The sequence below is a fragment of the Aricia agestis genome, chromosome 12, assembly GCF_905147365.1.
Source record: "Aricia agestis chromosome 12, ilAriAges1.1, whole genome shotgun sequence".
NCBI classification, from domain to species: domain Eukaryota; kingdom Metazoa; phylum Arthropoda; class Insecta; order Lepidoptera; family Lycaenidae; genus Aricia; species Aricia agestis.
In genome coordinates, this window is record NC_056417.1 from 3,506,634 (window position 1) to 3,530,694 (window position 24,061).

General features: G+C 35.8%; 1 protein-coding gene across 1 annotated transcript in view; it reads right to left on the reverse strand.

The window, feature by feature from the left end:
* LOC121732232 (ankyrin repeat and fibronectin type-III domain-containing protein 1) overlaps positions 1–24,061 on the reverse strand; it is a 160,752-nt gene that overhangs the window by 117,181 nt on the left and 19,510 nt on the right. The window contains exon 2 of the mRNA XM_042122048.1: positions 23,292–23,422. Coding sequence (XP_041977982.1) covers positions 23,292–23,422 — 131 coding nt within the window. The remainder of the gene's footprint in view (positions 1–23,291; positions 23,423–24,061) is intronic.

Sequence of the window (24,061 nt, forward strand, 5' to 3'; positions counted from 1 at the left end):
GTCATTTAGACAGAAAATCAAACTTTTTATCAAAACCTTTACTATATAGCATAATAGTAACGCTTTAAGAAATCACTAAAATGTGGCTGTCAGAAATTAAATCGGTGGTAGACAAAATTGTGTACTTACTTAATTACAGTTATATAGTTCGAAAAATATCCAATAAGACTATGGTGTACTCGTTGAATCGAGACTGTAGCGATCATTGACTCTCTGTCAACAAACTTGTCATTTTCTATACAAACCGCGATTGACAATGAAGTGTCAGGTGTTCCTAGCCTATATCGTATTTGGACACTCGATGTGAACTGAATATGAAGCATATCACTACGAACTCATAAAAAGTTGGATATTATCATTCTAAGAGTTACCAAGAGGTTTTCCGATCCGTAATAATCTGTGTCTTTATAAGAGGTCAATTTTATTCTTCAATATTCTAAATACAGTGCGAGCATTTTTCAATTAGCGCCTAGACTAAGAAGGACCATGACCGCTACCGCCTCGTTTCGCCGAGTACAGTATACCATAGTATATATATTTATTATCTCAATATTTATTACCTATCTATCAAGGAATTTTATATCATTCCTAGATAAAGTAAATATCTGACTTTAAACTTTTATCATCCTCTCTAGCGATGTTTACCGACGTCTCAACCATGTTTGTTCCTCTAAAACGTTAGAAGATATCGAAGAAAGAGCCAAATGGATTCCTTAAGCGGTGGGTTGAAGCTTTAAATTCCACATGATCTTAAGTTTAAAAGAATAATTATACAGTATCCACAATAGCAAGTATTTATCCTATCCATAGAGGAGTTAGTACCTTATAAGTAAATAGCGACATGTCTTCAAAATCCATAACATTATGGGCCTGTTTCACCACTTCCTGATAAAGTGCTGAATAGGCTATTCACAACCTTTTTGACAGATTCTCCATACTTGATCTATCAAGTTCATTGGTGGGTAGCCTATTCGTCACTTATCAGGAAGTGGTGAAATAGGCCCTAAAAGTGCAAATGTGTATATTGGGTCTACCTTAGCAGACAGATCTGTCTGTTTATTGTTACCTAACTGAACCGATTGCCGTGAATCCTTTTCGGACTCGGACAGCAATGGGCATTGTCCAAAAAAAATGACATGTACTTTTTATATTTTTTTTCGTTAAAATAGGGTATTTTAAGAATATAAATTGAATAATTTTGAAATTCATTGGCTAGTTTTTTCTCAATAAATTTTTAAAGATTCGCTCTGACGTCATCATCGGCCGCCAATTGACCTCTGCATATGTTTTAAATTTCCTTTCAATCTTATTTATAATGGCTGGTTCGTCAAATGCAAGTTCTCATAATGTGAAAACTGATACGAGAAGCTCACCAAAAGTTCGAAACGTAATGTTGGTCGAATTTATTGCTAATTTAACGCCATTGAAGGTCAAACAAAGGTTAAACGTATTTGTTCAAAAATATAAGTAACTAATGGGTATTTTTTTCGTTTATATACAGAAAAACGATCACTGACCTTATTCCTCGAAATATTTTTGTAATGAGCAAAATTAAAAAAAAAATGGGCAATCCCCATTATGGGTAGTCTTATTCGTAGTATGTACCTGAGTAGTACAGTCTACCTATTGAAAACTTAAACTCCCAGCTGTCGAAAACCTTAAAAAAACTAGTAATTTTATGTACTAAGTACTACTGCAACATCGCTCCATAATTTCCATTACAAAGAGAAGTAACATTGTACAAGTCATAACTACGCAGATCCCTTTGGTGAATCAAGTTACATGTCACCGCGAACTTTGTGATATGATGATGTGGGTTGTAAAGAGTATAGACTTATAGACTATTTGTTGATACGTAGGAAAATGGTGTTTATTAAAACACTAGACACCTGAAAGGTTTATTTTATACTCTTTCATGATAATATTTCCTCCGAGCTCGATGCTAAGAAAATGCATTTTAATGTAATGAGGGACAAATGGCGCGATGTAGCCGTAGGGCCTATCATGTCAGTTGTCGTGACAAACAGCTGTCAAATGTTACGAAATAGCTGCCACATGTCACAATATAGCTGTCATATGTCTGTCTGACACGACATTTGACACGATAGACCCTACCAAGTACAAAGACTTCTATTTAAATAGAATACTTTGACCGAATACCGTCCTCTGTTGGCAAATAATATATCAAAATCCCTCATTGTTTATGCGATTTTGATATTCCCTAATTGTCATAATCACGAAAACACCCGAATTTATGAAAAGTAAGAGCTACCAAACAATCACTTGCATTTTGCATCTTGTTCAAAGGAAATAGAAATAAATATCATATAGCCGGTGACTGTCCGCTGTCGTCGGTCCGTCTTGGGTACGTCGATAAGTACTATTACTCACCGGGAAGCCACCGCGGCGTTACCATGGTATCGTCCAAGCAACGTCAGGCACCTCTACATCGCTGCAAAGCGCTGTTTTTCTTAAAGTTAAGTTTAAAACAGCGCTTGCAGCGACGTATTCCGACGCTCGGGAAATACGACCGTTGCCGAAAAATTACGAAAATTTCTATGCGCATTATCACTTTGGGAGCACTGTAAACATTTTAAATGACAAAATATGGAACAAAATATATGGAATATCAAAATCAAAACATGATTCACGAATTATTATAGCTCCCACACCGGTTTCGGTGACGGTGGCCGGTTTCATTGAAACCAGGCCAGCTACACAGGAGTAATTTATAGTGCCCAAGTGTGTGCGCAGTACACAAGAGCACTCTCTATTTCTTTACTCTCATAACCCAGTGGGACGGACGACCGACACGACCGGCGAGAGATCAGGCGCAGGACCGACTTTTTACATGCCCATCCGACGCATGGATCATCTTACTTGTCAGACAATCAGGTGATCAGCCTGCATTGTCCTAACCAAACTTGGAAATAACATGTTTCCAACGCGGGAATCGAACCCACGACCTCCGAGTCAAGAGCCGCGCTCTATACCACTAGACCACGGAGGCGTTCGTGATTCACGAATAATTCATGTCTAAGCTTGGCGACGCGTTACATTACGTTATAGGCACGTCTTAATTGAATCGCTATTATTTTGTATCTAATGTTACTATCAAAGAAATTGATTCAAAGGCATCTGCCTTGTTCTACGCAATTTGGACGGATTTTATCGAGCCTGTCTGATAGCTAGATGACGTCTAACATTAATTTATCAGAACCCCACCAATGTAGGCCCGCCATCGGCCCATAATTAATAAACTCCGACGTTACATGACTACATAGTGGAAACCGATTAATACCAAAATCATAACACAAAGACCCGATAGTATGTGTACCCGGTACCGATGTAGATATTGCTTAGTGCTTGGTAATACCTTGTTCATTCTGCACAAAGCCCCAATATTCCCGGAACAGACGCTCTCTAAATCTAAAATCGATTTCCATGAAAAATTTACAACAAAATTACTTCCCTGTACAATCAATAACTCTAGTAAATATAAGGTGACAACTATACATGAATATTTTTAGGGTTCCGTACCCAAAGGGTGAAAGCCTATTCAAGAGACTTCGATGTCTGTCTGTCCGTCTGTCTGCCTCCAGGCTGTATCTCAAGAAGCGCTATAGCTAGAGTTCTGAATTTTTTACAGATTACACATAATATCTGTTGCTGCTATAATAAGAAATACTAAAAATAAAATTAATATTTAAAGGGAGCTCCTATACAACAAACGTGATATTTTTTGGCCTATTTTGCTCGATATCAATAATGGCAACAGGTAGGCACTTGACATTTTCACAAAGGCCTTAAATATATGTCTTCTTTAACATTTAAGAATATTAGTAAAATAAATTAAAAAAATAAGGGCAAACATACAAAAACACAATTTTTGGTCTATGTTTGCTCTATAACAGTACGGAGCCCTTCGTGCGGGAGTCCGACTCGCACTTGGAAGATTTTTGTGTAAGCCCATTTGTTGTTTAAACATGCTTTTAACGGCTAGCTCTAAGTAATAATAATATAATAATTTTCCAGTAATAATTTATTCATAGAAATTAGAACTTACAACCCGAGGTATGCCGTGACTGATTTTTAAGGCGGGAAAGTGTACGGTACCTACTCACGGTATTTTCTTTTGGGTGCATGTCGAGGGTAAGATCTGGTAGGTAGATAATTGTACCTAGGTAAGTAAAAACGTAAAGATTGCTTTTATTTGGGTAATTAGTATTGCAGTATATTTAATGAAATACATGTTTTAATATCCTCTGAATTAAATACCACAATCAATTTGCATTCAATTGTAAATTGCTTTTGTATCCATCATTTCAATACTTTCCTGCAACGTATTTATCACACTGATGGTCACTGCTGCCTGCGGTTTGAGTTTTTTAAAAACAAATATTAAAAAAATAGGGAAAAGAATTTAAAAGACGAACATATAACCTCCTCCTTTTTAAAAGTCGGTTAAAAAGCTACGTCATCTACGTCAGTAAAGCAGCATGAATACCAAAACGGCCCCAAAACCATTAAAATATGACACGTACCTACCACAACCACACCACGTCGCAACGTTGCGCTGTGGTACCGACAAAATGTCGACGTGGTTGCGTTGTCGCCAGCTGTAGTCGCGATGTAGTTACGTACGAGAGTCAATGAAACGGAGGGGGGACGAGCGCGGGCGGTGCGCGCGCACTGTCATTCGCGTCGACGCAACGTTGTGGTTGCGATGTGGTCGGCCTCTAATTTGCTTGTGGTTACGATGTGGTCGGTATCACACAAGTAGTCGACAACGACTGCAAAATGTGGTACGTGTAAATAGTCCATTTCATTTAAAATACGAAATATACGCCCGACCATGTGGTGCGGTTGTAGTTGTCGTGCGGTTGTGGTACGCGTGGGTTTGCCCTAAGGCATGTTCCACACGTACTACAACAACACCACAACCACACCACGTGGTCGGGCGTATACATTGTATTGAAAATGAATCTAAGGATTATTCACACGCACCACAATTTGCAGTCGTTATCAGTCGCGTGTCACAAATGACCACATTTTTTTGCGACAGTGTGGTGTGGTTGTGGTATGTGTGGGTCAACCGTTAGTCACTTTTTGATATGACATGCTATGTGTATGTTAAAAGTCAATGCCTTGGACTTACTTTTAAAGTCTCTCTAAAACCCGTCGTCCGCAACCATCGCGGCACCGCACATGAAGGACCCGAGCAGCTGTTGCGGCGTGAGACTCTCGCGACGCCGCTGTACGTGTCCAGGCTGCACTGGTCCACGACGGCCGAGCAGGTCTGAACTCCATCAGGAGCAACACCCACTTCGACTTGAGGGTCGAGCGCTTGGAGTGCCGCCACAAAGTGAATTTTAGCTGCTTTGTAGTGAGAGTCCCGACGCATCATCTACCGACCTTCGAGAAGGAGGAGTTCTGGCCGATTGGAGTCGTCTACAGGAGGTTCCGAAGACGACTTCCGAATAGGTCGCGCCCCACGTCGCAGACAATACGTGATTAGTGTTTTAGTGTTAGTGTTAGTTTTAGCAGGGGGGTGACACTCCGCCGTTCCGCCGCCGAGCTGCAAGTACATACGAGATTCAACGACGTCGGGGCAATTCAATGGTTGCCGCGCACTGACTCGTGGCGCACGCGCGCCTCTTACGCAGTGTCATATTTTAATTGGCAAAATTTATCAAAAAAAAATACTGCATTGCAGCCGATTGTTGGGACAACTCCCCATACATGGTACAATAGGGGTCTCGGTAAATCTCACTTAATTTTTTTCTCAACAAAATTATACTATTTTGGTCCATTTCAACCAGAATGCTTAAGATTTAATCGTAAGCGTAAAATATAAAATAAATAAAAAATAAGCCAGTGATCAAGATCAAAATCTTGAAATGTATAATTCGAATTTATTCAAAAACTCTTTTAATTGGCTTACGTAAAATATTGATTTAGAATTATTTAAATTAATAAAACAAAATTTACATAAACAAGAAATTGCGGGTAGTGTCTTAAGTTTTTAAATATAGATAAAAACTAAACCGATTTTGATTAAATATGGCACAAATATGGAGTACGTCACACGAAGGACATAATCTACTTTTTTACGATAAGAAATGCACGGTTCCTGTAAGATTTTATTTTACTTAAAACGAACAGCTAGTTATCCTATGAAAATACGGTACTTTCAACATTACGTCAATCCTGCACATAATATATCCAAGTTCGTAGCCTTTTAATCTCATCCAAAGCCGGAGACTTGGCCTGAGCTTAATTGGAAAGGGGAACAGAGGAATTCAGATTCGTTAGCGTCGCACTGAATCTGTTCCTATTGAGGAATATTCTAGAAAATTCTAAAGATTACCTAGACTGAGCTTTGTACTGTAAAATATTTATTGGCATTTAGATGATTGGATGCTTTTGTAGACTCTATGGATTTCTATGATTATTATTATTAATCACTAGATCATGCGATGCCCGCAACTCCGTTGCGCCAAAATTCGTTTAGCGCGCGGGAACCATACAATTTTCCGAGATGAAAAGTATCCTACGTCCCAGCACTCAAAGTATCGCCGGAAAAATCGCTTTAGCTATTTGTGCATAAAGAGACAGACAGACGGACGGACACATTGTCGCTTAAAGTATGAAAAGTATTATGTAAAGTCGTAACTTGAAAGTTTTATTCCACCAAAAACATTTTCATGTAAAAATGTTGCCAAGATGAGAACATAATAATATTATAGTTCGTCGTGTCAAAAAGTATTGAGATCTCATGTAGAGCCAAGTTTCTAACCTTACATACTCAGCCCTAAATCTAAAAACCTTAATTTTACACTAAAGCGCGGCAAAATATTTGATAATAATATTATAATATGTCAGCCGCACGAGAAGAATCTAAAAACTTTACACATTAGTCAAAATCGGTGGCTTGGCTATTTTGTTATTCGTCAGAACTTTAAACTTAATAATATACCGTAACTAATGATAAATGGCCAGGCCACCAATTTTGATTAATTTTTCTCAAAGTCTTTATTTATATGTCTACTTTAATATTTAATAATAATAATAATAATAATAAAAAAATAAGGGGGGCTCCCATACAAAAAACACCATTTTTTGCCTAATTTTGCTCTATAATGGTACGGATAGACGTTAAGTTGGGTTTGTTAATTTTTTTGTTGTTTTAGTACTAATATCATGTTACATACTAAATTTCAGCTTTCTAAGACTTCAGGAAGTACCCTAACAGTTTTGATGATCGGTGAGTCAGTGACCAAATTGTTGGTTTTTGGACACCTATAAAATCTAAAGTATAATAGCTACGATATTCAAACTTTGCGCATTTAATAACTATACCCATGTCACTATATGTTAAAAATTTCAACTATCTGGCATTATTCAAACCAAAGTTACGAGGGTTCAAAAATACGACGAAACGTTTCGAGATCGGGAAAAGGTAGATAGTGCCCTTGCGCGCTTCGCTTGGCTCATCTTGGCGGGGGCACTCCCGTGCCCCCAGATGTGGATGATCTCGTAAACAATAGTGCTTGTTAAAACGTTATAGATCCTGTTACGGATTACAACTTGAAGGAAATTCAATTTAAAAGTTTTTTATCCTGCTGTTGTTTTGAAATTAATTATTATTATTTATGATTTTTCTTAATTAAACAAGGCAAATAAATATTATATTGAGTAGATATCTCTTAAGTCATAATAATAATTAGGGCGAGCGAAGCAAGCATAATATCCCAAATGTCGTATATATTATCCCACAATGCTATGCCACAATGATAAATGATTACATATAATATTTTAGTAATACACTTTAGGGAAAAACTATCACGCCTATTGATTTGTGCTTTAACATAGTAATTTTTATTTATATGTAGATGTGTTATCACCAGTCAGTCAAGGTGTGACGATGCGAGCCCTCACAAAGCTCGGCTTTTAGCTAGTGTACTTTTTCGGTAAAGAAGTTTAAATACAAAAAAAATCTAGTCAGAAAACTTACATAGCTATCAGCTGTTTTATAAACTAATTGAGTTAAGTGTTAGAAGACGTTTTAAAATCAGCTACGGGGGCTTCAGCGCTGTAAATATTATAGTTTTATACGTAGACCTAGATTTTTTTAAATTATATGACGTACAACGTTTTTCACAATTTTATTATTTTACACAACGTTATATATACCATACCCTCGCGGTTTGTATATACAAATTTAGTTATTATTGAATTTACAAAAGAGGTATCTGTACTAATGTTATAAATGCGAAAGTGTGTCTGTCTGTCTGTTACCTCATCACGCCCAAATCACGGAACTGATTTTGCTGAAATTTGGTTTGGGAATACTTGAGTTCCGAATTATGTTCGGCTGTAGATTTTTTTACTACATTAGAAAACAAAACATCTCTGGGGCGCAGCGGGAAGTACTTATCGGGAGCAATTCGAAAGAATAAGAGTCTGCCTGGTCTGGCCATTCTTGCGCCCCCCAGAGTCTACGCCCTGTGCCTGGGCACACCGGTGCGCCGGTGGCACCGCCCTATTTACGGCACTGGAAAGGACATAGAATGCTTTTTATCTAGGAAAAATGTTCGGTTTCCCCGCGATAAACGTATTTCTTAAATCAACAAAAATATAAAGTAACTTATATGTAGATTCGATAATATAGAGGTATTTTGAAATATATCACAGCTTTTTATCACCCAAAATAGCAGACAAATTACAAATTAGTCAATGTAATACAATAAATTTGTTTTCCAGTCGTAAACAAGTAACAAATCAGCCTCGATTTTATTGAGGTTTTAGTAATTTGGTATTGCCTTTTACTTCGCGAATGTTATAGTAATTTAGAATTGCCTTATGTTTGATTTTCATGTTTACGTATGTATCATAATTCAGAGTTTGTTTATTTCTTTAGCCCAGAAACCTTAATAAATTGAACCATAATAATGGCTTCATAAATATTAATAATTTTCAGAAAGATGCTCAAATCTCTGGTTTTTAATTTGTTTTTTTAATTTATTTAGTTAAGTCAGGCATCTTGGCCCATATTGTAAATACTTTATAAATTAATATAAATTACATATACAAATAATAATAATAGCTAATGATTCAACCACAATATAGTAGGGGAGGGTTGCTAATTTTGTGGTCAGAGCGTCATGGAGACCTAGTAGGTAGGTATTGTACATTAGGTAAAACTGATAAAAAAATAATAAGAGCGTTTTTTATTTTAGCGGTGGGTTTAGAAACTGCAGCCATTTTAAAGTTTTGAAAAAGGAAATATATCCAGAAAATTGCTTATTTAGGTTAATTATAAATATATTTTAGACAACAAGAACTAAATCATTTAGTTTAGTGCAAAATAAAATATCTGCGAAGCTTAGTTAGGAAAATATGAAGCTTTATTTTTTTATATTATAAAATGTCCCTACAGGCTTATCTAACCTTATGGAACCTTCTTTGGGGTATACTAAACATCCCCTATCTTAATCTGACAGATCCGATGACATTCCATTATTTAAAAAAAAAATTAACCCACCATGGGAGAAATCTGATTTCTGTACCATGATATCTAGACACATGTCGGAAGCCTATGCAAGCTTAATCTGACACGCTCGAGCTACTCCCGAAATCCCCTCTTCCCCTCCCCAACTATTAGGTATAACTATTAATTACAACATAACAATACAACTGAGCCAAAACATACTATTTGAATTGGTGATTAATATACAATTATTATGCTGTCTCCAGACGATCTAGACACAATATATATCCTGACACATTATAGATTAAGTACTATAATAAAACGTCTAGATTTTGCCAGCAACTACAATCATACAGTAAATTGCTTATAGCCTCCTTATATGCTATACCTTGAGACCCAAGGTATCTTCAGCAAATCAAATTTCATCAAAATCGGTTTAGCTTTGTGCTAACAGACTGACACACTTTGGAAATCATATTAGTACGGAATTCGGATACCTGATAAAGTCATGTCAATTCAGCTAAATTAGGTTCACATTGTTAATGTGATTTGTCAAAACATGTCTCCAGCCTAAACTAACAGAGGAGGGCAAAAGCCAAGTTTAATTAAATAGTTAAATTAACATACTCTGTATAGTTGTACCCAATACGTATAGTATACTAGCTATACTCAACCTGCAGCCCGCGGGCCGTATTCGGCTCCCCCTCACTTTGTCAATGGCCCGCGTGAAGTTAAAGTTAAACATTGACGGTCTTACCACAAAAGATCTAAACATCTATTGAACAGTTGTTTTGAGATCATTATGTACTGATTTTTTTTCTAATCAACTGTTCAACAAGTGCTTAAATCTTTTATAGTAAGATCGTAATTATTTCAAGATGAGTGGGTGATTGAATATTTTGTTGTTACTAACAGAATCCCAGCAGCTATTTGTTTGATGTTGAAAAATGTCGTGAAATTTTTTTCACTATCGAATATTCAATTTTTAACAAAGTTACCACTAAAATTTTGGTTGCGGCCCGCGACATCAAGACTAAAGGTGTTTGTGGCCCGTACATAAAAAGGTTGAGTATCGCTGGTATAGTGGGTACCCACATACGAAATGTCACGTTATTTAGCAATAACTACTAACTTAATCTAAACGCGTGATTGGCTGAGATTAGGGTTGGCATGTCGCTAAATAGTCGGATAGCCTTTTGACTGGACAGAAATAGGCTACAGTAAAAATAGTCTAGACTAGTATTAAGGAAACTTATTTAAATAAACACACACAATAACAACTTATGATTGATATTTTTATCAAAAACCGCTTAAAAAGTGTTTAATATTTCCTGAATGACCCAGTTTTTAGTCGACAAATATTTAAAATTAAATTTAAATATTACAGTTTACTTGTTATTTTATTGCGCTATTTTAAATACTAGCTATGTAATTTATTGCGCGTGTTACATAATTTATTAAGATTAATTTTAATATTCTAAGTAACACGCACGCCTGACAACCCTAGCCAACTAAAAGCTGATTTGAATGTTTGAAATTATTTAGACTAGAAATATCTTAGAAAATAAATTGAATTGAGTTGTTTAAACTTAGGAGTAGAAAATAAAATCATAATTTTTAAGGCAGTATAACCGAAAAGACTATATATAATTAACGCACGCAAAATTTTCCGGGATAAAAAGTATCCTATATCCTTTCCCGGGACTCAAAGTATCTCCATACCAAATTTCAACAAAATCGGTTCAGCGATTTGGCCTTGAAGAGGTCACAGACAGACACACTTTCGCATTTATAATATTATATAAAGTATACTATGGATTTCATCTTATCCCGTACCATCGCAAATAGAGTATCCCAAGGGGACAAGGGAACATTGTCTCAAGGAAATAGTAGCCTATGTAGTTCCTCGTCTTCTGTATTAGTTATTTGGCAAATTTTCTTTATCAGTCTAGTAGTTTCAGAGTCCATTGCATGCAAACATAATTTGATTTGTATAACACAAATCATTTATCTTTATAATATTAGTAAAGATTTGTATTAAAAGAAAATAATATTATAGTACCTAATAATATCATAGTTAGCATAGGTATCATTTTTTTAAAGAAATAGACAACAAATAAATTAGTAGTTTAAAGGCTCCTTAAACTTTACATAAACCTATTCAAGGTTTTACAGAATTTTAGAAGTTGAATGTCTCTTTAACGGGAGTTATTTAGTTAACAATTTGCAGACTGATATCACTGAACACGGGTAGGTAAGTCGGTAAGTTATTCTATTACAAACTTTTAAATATGGTAATGACATTAAAATGAACCGAACTTCTATCTAGACGACGCAGGTAAGGCTCCGACTACAATGGTTTTATGATATGGTATTATTTATGTAGAACTATCATAGGAATTGATTTACAGGCGGATGGTGCACCTACGTCATTTGGTCGGGTAATATCAAATCAGATTATGATCAACATTGACTTGACTTAGCCCGATAAAATTACATTTTATAATGAAAGAAACTATTATACTTATTGTAAACAGAAAGAAAATAGGGGTCATATTATTGCCATTAATAATTAGTTTAGGTTAGGTAATACCTAAAATGTTGATAATGTGCAAATAAAGAGTTGTCGATAAATAATATTATGATCAATGATGAAAAACTCAAAGCAGATATGTTACCACCGCGCGCGTTGTGAATATTCAAATACGGCCCAATTGGGCCGTCTGTTGTTTAGTCTGCATCGCGCGCAGTCACGAACGTGCCACGTCTTGTCTTACCTAAATAAATGGAAAATGACGTCGTGCGTGTTTCGAAAATGTACCAATTATGACTCGAAAGTAAACAAAACACATGGAATCTCCACATGTCTTGATTACAATAAATACCTCGATTATTTACATTTTCAATTATTTTTTCGAACAATCTGGAAAAAATCGAATTCTCGTCATAACTCATAGCTCAGGCGAAGAAAAAGACAGCGATACGAATTGATACGATTCGACGTTTAAAAATAGAACTGTCTCTATTATGTAAATGGTTTTTCGTATCTTTTGTTTCACTTATCTGTCAAATTTGTCAATGTTTGCAATTTTGAATTTGAAAATTGTTCGGAAGAGATTTAAGCCGGAAAATGGTATGGAGGTAACATGTCTGTATAAGTAGAATATCATTGATTATGATAGATGTAAAGTGTGCCTCTGAATTTTAATGAGCCAGAGGTTCTAGATTGCTAAAATACTTGTCTGAGTAAAATAAATGCTAAGCAATGGATCTTAATCCTTCGATCGTGGATTCTTGGAAATCTATTGTTATTCTTTTATGTTTCGCTCACCGGTGAGCTTATGGGGCTTGATGGGTAATAGATCCCGCTGTGTTTCGCCGAGTGAGTGAGTTTACCGGAGGCCCAATCCCCTACCCTTTTCCTTTCCCTACCCTCCCCTATTTCCTTCCGTACCCTCCCCTATTCACTTCCGTACCCTCCCCTATTACCCCTTAAAAGGCCGGCAACGCACCTGCAGCTCTTCTGATGCTGCGAGTGTCCATGGGCGACGGAAGTTGCTTTCCATCAGGTGACCCGTTTGCTCGTTTGCCCCCTTATTTCATAAAAAAAAAATATTTTATACGTGATCAGCACCTTAAACCGAAATAGTTTTGATTAAGTATATACTTTTATTTAAAAGTTCAAGTAACTTTTGGGGTGATTGAACTCTTTCCAAACATTTGGGTGAGGGGAATTTAATATGAGGATAAAAGATAAAAGTTCCTCCAATACTTAACACCACGAAACTCTTAACTAGTTGCCAAGTACTACCTGACTTGTGTACTACTCTGACATATTAAATAACTTGAACCATGATTACTATTACCTAACCAGCAGGCTTAGCATGGTCACCATAGAAACGGTTTTTTTCTACGGAAGAATCGACATACTGACAGATTTTATCGACAAAATGGCGGATTTCCATTGTCTAACTGTCACTTTGTATATTCTTCTGTAGAAAGAAACCGTTTCTATGGTGACCATGCTACGCCTGCAGTTAGGGAAACGATGTAACATGGCGAAGGATTTTTCTGGTTCGATTTCAACGTTGGAAAGATACTGTCCAACTGGCATGGTCAAAATGAAACAGGAGATGTCAATAAAACAATGTTAGGACTTAGGGGCATTCATAATAATATTATTAATTAGGCATTTATCATTTTTATCTATACATCTATACTTACATTCTATACATATAAATAAAATTGGAGTGTCTGTTTGTAATATTGAAAGAACCGTTTTTTACTACATACATATTAATCTATATACGATACATACGCCAAAACAATGTTTTTTTTAATTTTCGTCTGTATGTCTGTCTGTCTGTTTGTTCCGGCTAATCTCTGAAACGGCTGGAGCTATTTTGCCAGGACTTTTTTTGGTAGATAGCTGATGTAGTAAGGTGTAACTTAGGCTACTTTTTAACTGACTTCCAAAAAAGAGGAGGTTATGTTTTACTTTTTTCATATTTGTTAGCGGACTATCCATCTTTGTTATCATACTATGATGACGCGGACGAAGTCGCGGGCAACAGCTGGTATTTATTATATTCCACATCCTGAAAATTTTGTGGTACACTTTACGGAAAAACTATCACGCCTATTGATTCATGCATTTCGATTAATTTACATATTAATTTCAATTAATTTACATAATAACATTACATATTAATTTTTATTAATGTGTAGAATGTAGATGTGTTATCATCAGTCAGTCAAGATGTGATGACTGATGACGTACCCCCACAAAGCTCGGCTTTTAGCTAAGCTATTTATACATTGTAAATACTAGACGTATTTTAGAAAACAAACAATAATATGAAATATTTTAAATAGTTGTTAAAACATAGAAAAGTACAAAAGGTTCACAGAATTGTGAACTAAATACTTACAATTCACAAATTAAAGCAAATTTCTGCTGAAAGCTGAGAGAGCGAACTCGTGAAGGGAAACATAAAATTGACACAAAAAATTTCGTTTTACTTTTTCAACACGAAACGTCAACTTCGCAATTTTCATTTAGTAACTCTAGCTAAATTCATTTATTTTCTCTAAAGGCCACGTTGGGTCATGATAAATTTAAACTATGAATGCTACCACGATTGTGAAGCGTCTATAGACCGGCGTTCATTGAAAATCATAGACGAATGTGTCCACGCTAAAACTGAGTCATCGATTTGAAACACGTAATAACGTACCATGCTTTTGCGCAGCTAAAGAAGTTTTTCATCAATTAAAAAGATAATTTCTGTGTTATCCACGGCTCTATATCGCGGAGATATCGACGCTCAGAACAAAACTGAAACACTATATTAACGTGGCTAAAGAAGTTTATCATCAAAACATGACAAGATGATTTTCAATCTTGTCCACTAGCCTTATATTATCACAGGAGCTGTCGGCACTTTGCATCAAAATTAAAACACTCCCGACGCGACAAAAGAAGTTTTTCATCGAAATACAACAAAATAATTTCCATGTCTTACTTGTCGACGGCACTTTTAGACTGCACGCGCTGTTCGTCTGTAAGGCCTCTTTGCCGTCGACTGCCGTTGGCTGCTGCCGATTGCCGTGGACACGTGTCGTCGACAAGTTTCGATCATCTGGAAGGCCGCTTAACGTTACGAGAATTAAGAACATTCAGGCAAAATAAAACAATTCTAACGAAACTAAAGAAGTTTTTGATGAAAATACTAGAGGTACGATATAATTTCCTTGTTGTCCACAGCCTTACGTTACGAGGGGTATCGACGCCTAGGAGAGGGGTATTTGCATAATTCCTGCTTGAATTTTAATGGCGCCGCAACGTGACACGTGGCGGACATTTTGTCGCGATCATCGACTATCGAACATGAATAAATCGCTTTTTGTGAAAAGGTGCGTGGCCTTGATGAGGTGTGATTATGGAAACTTTTTTGCTTATATTATAAATGCGAAAGTGTGTCTGTCTGTCTGTTACTATGCTGAGAGATATGGAGATACTTCGAGTCCCTAGAAAGGTCATAGGATACTTCTTATCCCAGAAAAATATATGATTCCCGAGCGATATACGTATTTTGGTGCAACGGAGTTGCGGGCGTCATCTAGTTAAAGAAATATATGTGAAAAATGCTTAAGCATGGGCGGCAGGCATGTAGGTGATATTATCATGAAAAAAAGACAGATTAAGCAATTAAAATATAACCTGATGGTGGAAGCACCAAAACTCAAAAAAAACTACTTACAAATGCGTCCCGTCATCGAACAACAACGACACATTCGTGCCGAGTCTTTAGTCTAATGGGTTTTCTTAACATTGGGTCATTATGAATAACCAATAAACATCACATCGTGATGGTAATCATAGACGAACACGTTTACTACACATTCGAAATTGCTTATACTGGCCAATAATGGCCGAGGTGGTCTCATTGCGTAGTTTTAATTGAAAAATGTAAAGAATTCCATTTTTATATTCCAACCATAGCAAAAGCTAGAAAAAACTTGAGAGGTGTCAAGGGACACGAATGGAACGAAGTTATTTCTTATGATCAAAAAACCTGTACATTAACACTCCCCTATAAACACTCAAAAAAATTATTGAAAAAAAACGCGATCTACTGACGCCCAGGAATACTAACAAAGGTTCGCTGTTTATTTTCAAAAAACGCCATCTAGTTGAAGCACAGGAATGCTATCAACACCCTCTGCCCCTACCATGCAGGTACTAATAAAAAGTGTCGACTTTTTCAGTCTAGCCCAAGGCGCAACGCGCGATAACGAACTACGTTCCAATAATTAAAACATCAATAACTAAAGTGCTATTTATAATAGGCAACAACTATAAAATGAAATAATGGCATTTATTATAGCTCTCAATGCAACTGGAAAACAGCCAGCAATAGTAAATACCTGGACTTTTGTGGAGCGAACAATAATTGCGTTTATTGGAGTGATTTCAGAATTATTATTGGAAAATTTAATTAATGTTTGATTGTTTTGGGACTTAAATCGGATGTATTTTAAATTATAATCGGAAATAATATTTTAATATTAACGAGGATATTTAAGTGTAATCCATGGGATAAGTACTAAAACTATAACAGTTCGAAGTTTAAATATTTTTTTTATTGTTTATCCATAATAATATGTAAGTATGTCTGGCTAACTCTACACGCCCAAACCACTGAACCGACTTTCCTGGGAATGGAGATACTTGGAGTCCCGGGAAAGGACATAGGATACTTTTTATCATGGAAAAATGTACGATTCTCGAGCGATAAACGATTTGCAGTAGTTTTTTTTTTTTATGAAAGAAGGGGGCTAACGAGCAAACGGGCCACCTGATGGAAAGCAACTTCCGTCGCCCATGGACACTCGCATCATCAGAAGAGCTGCAGGTGCGTTGCCGGCCTTTTAGGACACAGCGCAAGCGTTGTTTCACGCCGGTTTTCTGTAAGAACGTGGTATTTCTCCGGTCGAGCCGGCCCATTCGTGCCGAAGCATGGCTCTTCCACGTATGTATTTATTTATTTGTTTTAATTTTGTACATAATTAAAATCTACTGCTGAAAAAGATATATAGAAAAAAAAGATATAGAGATAAAACGTGCCACAACTGAGTTAGAAAACAGTTCTGGCTCCTTCACGACTCAAGAAAAGTGTTCACAATTCTTACTCATCGTTTATCAAAGGGGAAAATATATTTGAATAACTTATCTTTTATTCCATCCGCGTCTTCGTATTGACAGCGGCTTTCACGGCTGCCTAAATTGGTTAGGTACAGATCTGAGTAAGAACAAAATGGAAAAAACTAACCGGTCCCCTAGACGAGCAATTTTATTGTCAATATCACACTTCAATTTCATTAAACAGTTTATTTGACAATTAGATTGAAGGCGCGTGATGTTCAATATCAACTCTAGACTGTCAATAATATAACGCAATAAAATTGCTCGTCTAGGCGGCCGATAAGACTTACCTAGGAGGCAAATCTAGAAATGTATGTAATTTATTGGTAAAATAGATCTTACGGCCGTAATTAGAGATATTTAATGTTTGCTTAAGTGTAATGAACTGTTACACAGTAAATTAATGAAGCTTAAGTTTTAATCTTTATTAAGGTTGAGTTATCATTAAAATATGTCTCTAATTGCGGCCCTTACTTTATGTTTTCTAGATAAAGTAAAGCTTATAATAATTTGAATGTGAAACATCTTTAGGCACGTTAAGAGGGTTTTAGAAGCTTCACTTTTTCCACTTTGTTTTTTATGTAAATAGTTGTAAATTTTATAGTACAAAATAACAATATTATAGGTTTACAGAAGATAACATGGGAAAACCCCAAGTAGAGCTTATTAATTATACTTACCTATCTAAACAAACGACCAAACATTTGTACAATGTATTCATGCCTTTGGCAAAAAGTACCGTACAAAAATAGAAACAAGGAAACAAGATTACATTATCCTGAAAAATATGCGAATATTGGGAACGACTATAAATTCTGTTAAGGAGGAGGTAGCTCTAAGAGTTTATTCCAAGTATCTCCTAAACCTCGTACTCGTAGACGTATAATAATGCACGTCGAAATAAAAAGATGGCGTTGCTATTTCTTGTTTTTTTTTTCTGTAAAAAATACTTTTTCAAATCTTTGTCCATGTTTTATAGGTTATGTTCCGAACTATAACCCAGTTTACTGGCTAATTTAAGTGTTCATAACTTTTAGAATCGACGCCATAAAAGGTTAATTATTCGTCCTAATAATATATGCGCCAGCTGTGTATTGATGTAATTACTTTGTTAGTGTGTGTATTAAACGTCATACTTTTCTTGTCAGTGTGACACCGATGCAATATGGCGTCGAATATACTGAATTTTGTTTCGGAACCTTCGCAAAAAAATAGCTTTCATACTGCGATCTCTGTTTTTCAAAACCCCGCAAACGATAGAACACAGATTTTATTAGCTGTTCGCATAGTTGTTTTTACAAAATAACCTCAAAATAAAATCTATATTTATCAAACTCAAAGGTGACTGACTGATGGACATAGTGATCTATCAACGCACAGCCTAAACCACTGGACGGATCGGGCTGAAATTTGGCATGCAGGTAGATGTTATAACGTAGGCATCCGCTAAGAAAGGATTTTGATAAATTCCAACCCCAAGGGGTTCAAATAGGGGATGAAAGTTTGTATATAATAATACTTCTTAACGCGAGCGAAGCCGCGGGCAAAAGCTCGTCGTATATAAAATGCTTGCGACGTTTGCATATTTTCACACAACGAAATATTTTTATTACTTCCTTTTTCCGGAAAATGTAGAATGCTTTTCCGTACGCAAATCCTACACCTGTGTGTCGTAGGATTTGCGGAAAATCGCATATGCCACGGAAATCATACTTTTCGTAACATTAAATAATCGGCCAAGTGCGAGTTGGACTCGCGCACGAAGGGTTCCGTACCATTATAGAGCAATATAGGTAAAAAATATGTTTTTTGTGTGAGAGCCCCCTTTAATTATTTATTTTATTAAATTTTTTTTATTTATTATTAAAGAACAAATGTAATTAAGAATATTGTGAGTATTTCAAGTGCCTACCTGCTACCATTATTGGTTACGAGCAAAAAAGGCCAAAAAAATCACGTTTGTTGTATGGGAGCCCCACTTAATTATTTATTTTATTTTGTTTTTAGTATTTTTTGTTATAGCGGCAACAGATATAACACAATCTGTGAAATTTTCAGAAGTCTAGCTATAGCGGTTCTTGAGATACAGCCTAGAGACAGACAGACAAAAGGACTCAATATAATTTTAATATAGATCTAGCAATGTTTAAACATTAAATTGAAACATATTTTACTTTGTATAAGGGTTTGCCTTTGAGCTAAAACCCTACCGATTGTCACACACAAACGTTGAATAGATACCGTATCAAAGGAAACCTTATACTTTTGCACTTTGCAATAATTTTATTTGAATATGCGATACAGAGCTCGAATTTGTATTGAAATAAACGTAGTTTTCAACTTTGTTTGAAATTTTATCTCATGAGAACCGTACATTTTGTTCAGCTACAAAAATTCTATATCCTTTCTCGTAACTCATGAGTTCAACTTAGTATGAAATAAATTACTTTCTATCGTCGGAATCATATATTTTGCCGAGATAAGAATTTTCCTTTGTTCTTTCTCGAAACTTAAAGTACCTATTACCGTACTAAATTTTATCCAAACTTCACCAGTTTACATGTGAGAGGTAACCTATATTATAAAGACACATTTTTGCATATTACATATTACTCTTCCCAAACCTCAACAATCTTGCTTAGCTTTTTTTTTTTTTAAAGAAGGCAGGTCACTGTAGCCCTGACGTCACTGCGACCCATGAGGATCTATTGTGACTATACTTGCTTAGCTTGCTCTGCAGTGTTTAAAATTAAAAATTTTACGAACGCCATTTTGGCAAAAACCAAACTAGGTTATGACTAAAATTAAATAATTTATTGTTTAATAGATGACCCAGTAAACTTCGTATTACTTTCCTCCTAAATAAACCTTCCCTGGACTTTCACATATATTTCAAGACTAAAACTAGCCAAATTGGTTCAGCCGTTCTCAAGTTTCTAGAGTAACTAGATAAATTCAAGTCGTATTAATCTCAAACACACTTAGTTAACGAAACAAATGTGTATTTTAACATATTTTTAAAACCTTTTCTGAGAGCACTCCCTCGAGTACAAAATTCCGTGGATCTCTTACAAGCATTAAGTGCGCGATTCCTACAGCCTTCGAGATTTTCCACATTTTCTTTACAAAAAGAAAACACGTTTTAAACTACTTGTAATATAAAACTAACGAAGCTTCCAATATTTTATACGCAGGAATTATTTTTAATGAGTTTAGACAGAAAATAATGATTTTGATGAATATTTTACATAAGTAATAATATTTTCAGGCTCATAAAATATATGATTATTATTGTGTTGATCGATATTGAATTAATTAGATCTTGTCTGCTTTCTCGTAGGCTCATAATAATCCCGCAACTACTGTACATTTTAATGTGAGGAAAAGTAGCTTATATATTATTATAACAAGCTGTCCCGGCAAATGTTGTTTTGCCATATAAAGTATTTCTCCCATATTATTTTATTGAAGAGACTAAATAAGTATAGCACCATGACAACGTCCATCGCTATCCCGTCGCACAAACAATGGTCGCCGTCAGTCTCGAGTTGTAATAATTTGCTATTATTTATTCAACAAATGCGCTTATCAATATAAAAAGTAGCCAGTAGCCGATTCTCAGATCTACTGAATATGCATAATATAAAATTTGGTTAAAATCAGTAAAGCCGTTTCGAAGGAGTACGGTAACTAACATTGTGACACGAGAATTTTATATATAAGATTATAATAGTTTGTGTTAAATTTTAACATCATCGGCCTAGTAATTTTAAGCCGATCAACAAACTCACGTTTAAATAAATAAGTGTTATCTGAAATATTCCTATTTTCGTATATAATGATATACAAAAGTGAAATAAAAAATAATTTCGTGTTCTCAAAACGAAAAACCAACAAAATAAAACCAGTGTAAATGGTAATGATAGTCAGATACCTTAAATGCTGGTCGGATAATTGCTGTTTTATGTTAATACAGTGAAGCCTAGCGCGACATAAATAACGTTACAAACTTTTTCAGCACGCGACCGACTACTTAGAACCATCAATTGTGAGTCCAAATTCATTACAAGTTGAACATGTAAAACTATTTCAATACTTCATTTAAGTTAGTTTGAAAGTATTTGTAAGTTTAGAGGCTTTGTGAAATTTCACAAAACCTCTTAACTCTCAATTGAAAACATGAGTGGATGAAGTGGGTAATTTGAAAACTCCGGTTTTCTTGCATAAATGGAGGCTTTAGGACCGGGAAAATTATTTGGGATAAAAAAAATGTGAATTCTATGTATAGATGAACCAGATGATGGAGCAAGTAAGTTACAAGGTTTGTTCAAACTATAAGGAAAATAATGAGTTATAGTCCTAAAGTTATAAAACGTTCGTCATTCACTTACGTCTTCAATTAAAAATGGCAGCGCTTTCAAAAGTTGTAGCTGGTATCCGATTTTGACTTTATTTAGGGTACGTTTTGAAATTTACCTTAGTGTACCGACCAGCCAGTATAGACGTCACACTATTGAATGTTGATTCGATCCTATCCATTTGCATTGACTTAAATCACATTATTCTTAAAGTGAGCTTAAGAATTTAATGTCATTGTTGCAGCTCCGCGACCGATACATAAATGTTTTTTTAGAAAATGTCATCAGATACCAGATGAATACAATAATTCGTTATAAATAAAGACAAAATTTTTTTTGGGTTCTTTTTCGATCCTATTTTTTCTTTAAGCATCCAGATTTACTGTAGTAAAAACATAATAATACCACTAACATATTTTACTGTACCTACTGTTAAACTATTTTCAAATTTAGGCTTTTTTATTTATCACTTTCAATTTTTTTGGAGCTCTTAGTAGAACGTAACTAGAATGTAACAGCTAAATAGCCAAATCCTTTCATCTAGCTAAGTAGAGACAGTAACAATGATTTATGTGTCTCTGACTCTAGAAGCGCAAGAATTCAGCCATAAGTTGTTTTAGTTTATTTATGAATTCAGGGAACCAATTCTCATGATTCAAACGTTTCCTTCGCTCTAAGTTACGAGTGAAACAATATTGTGTTACGAGTTAAAGTTACGAGTGGATCTGTTTACACGTAATGCGGGGTTTACACGGGTCACTATAGCCGCACGGCGAGAATCGACTGTCTATGGCAATACGCCGCAAACCGAATTGCCATTTAGACAGTCGGTTTTCGCCGTGCGGCGTAAATCGTGCGGCTATGGTCACCCGTGTAAAAGGGCCCTAAATGAAAACGAAGGAGCAACGCAATCGAGGTATAAGAATTAAGCCCCTCGTACTTAAGTAGGTAGGCGTTTACGTCGTTAGTACATCGTAAAATGAAGTGAACTAAAGCATTTTAGTTAATTTTGGTACGTTGATATTATATTATGGAGATGCGTTACAGCAATTAGTAAATTGAGGTTAAGTAGAGTTCTTCATGATTATAATAAAACTTATAATACTACGATCTTGCAGAATAAGGAGCTATCATATTTGCGTTGCACCATAATATATACCGCCACTTTTAAAATTGTAAACTAAGATTATGGTAATAAAGATTTGTATTTGTATTAAATTCAGCATTAAAATGCGACTCGAATGGAGAAATAGAACACAGAGAGAGCGGGTTTTTACATGATGTGACACGTGATGTGTCACAGTGCTCATAAAGGGCACTGGATTATAATAAAAAACCAATAGTATTTACGAAATTTGTTGTTAATATACACGCATATTAGTATGCGCCCTTACGCCACTTACGCGTAAGGCCGCATTCAGACATGCGCGTCTTCTGCACGGGCGGAGATTCAGTAGGTCTACTACGAAACCGTTTTGAGACTCAAACAATCGGACGAGAATGCCGCGTCCTGCTCTAACAACTTCATTTCTCGTTTGTTAGAGCAGGACGCGGCATTCTCGTTCGATTATTTGAGTCTCAAAACGGTTTCATGGTAGGCCTCCTGCACGCACGCGAGTTTTAGTCGCGTCGCGTAACGTCGAATACCTAAGTCTTGAAAAATTTTGTTGAAAGCGTATTTTAGAGTATTTTTTTACCTAAACGCTAGTACTATATTATACATTATAAATACCTGTGGTGCGATGCGGGTCGATCTGCGCGTGCAGTATGGAGAAGCCCGGCGCGACGATGGCGGGCAGCGTGCGCGAGCGCAGCAGCGGCGGCGGCGCGCGGCGACACACCGCCTCCGCAGCCGCCGCCGCACTGTAAATACAAAGAGGTTACTTTTGCAACTAATTCCCTCTTATTGGCAGAATAGAAAGTCCTATTATTGACATTCATACACCAAGAGCTAGAGAAATGAAAAAAAAGTACGTGTGATAGCTGTCTCCCTTACTTCAAGCCTATACCGCAGAACGCGATAGAGACAACTGCAGAAAATCAACGATTCGTTGTCCCCTGATTCCTTCTCCAAAACTTAACCGATTTAAGTACTTTTTTCATTAAAGATTAAAGAAAGGCTTGAGCTGTGTTCCTATGTTTTTTTTTTGTATAATCTAGCCAAATCTATTTTCTGGATGTTTGAACACAGCGGAAAATCTGGCCATTTTTTTGGGTTTTTGAACGTTCATATCATATTTAATAATTAAATTATAAAAAAAAAGAAAACATAGAGACATTGTATTAGTGGCCGTAGATATTCAGGAAAACAATTATAACTCTACTAGCATTATCCAGGGAGGAAACCGGGGACAACGTTTGTATGGAAAAAAGGGCTGTGTGGACTCCTCTTAAATCATTAATAATATATATTATTAATGCGAAAATGTACAGCGTTCTTAAATAAAACGGCTAATCCAATTAAGATGATATTTGATAAAGAGATGCTTCGAGGGACCGGAG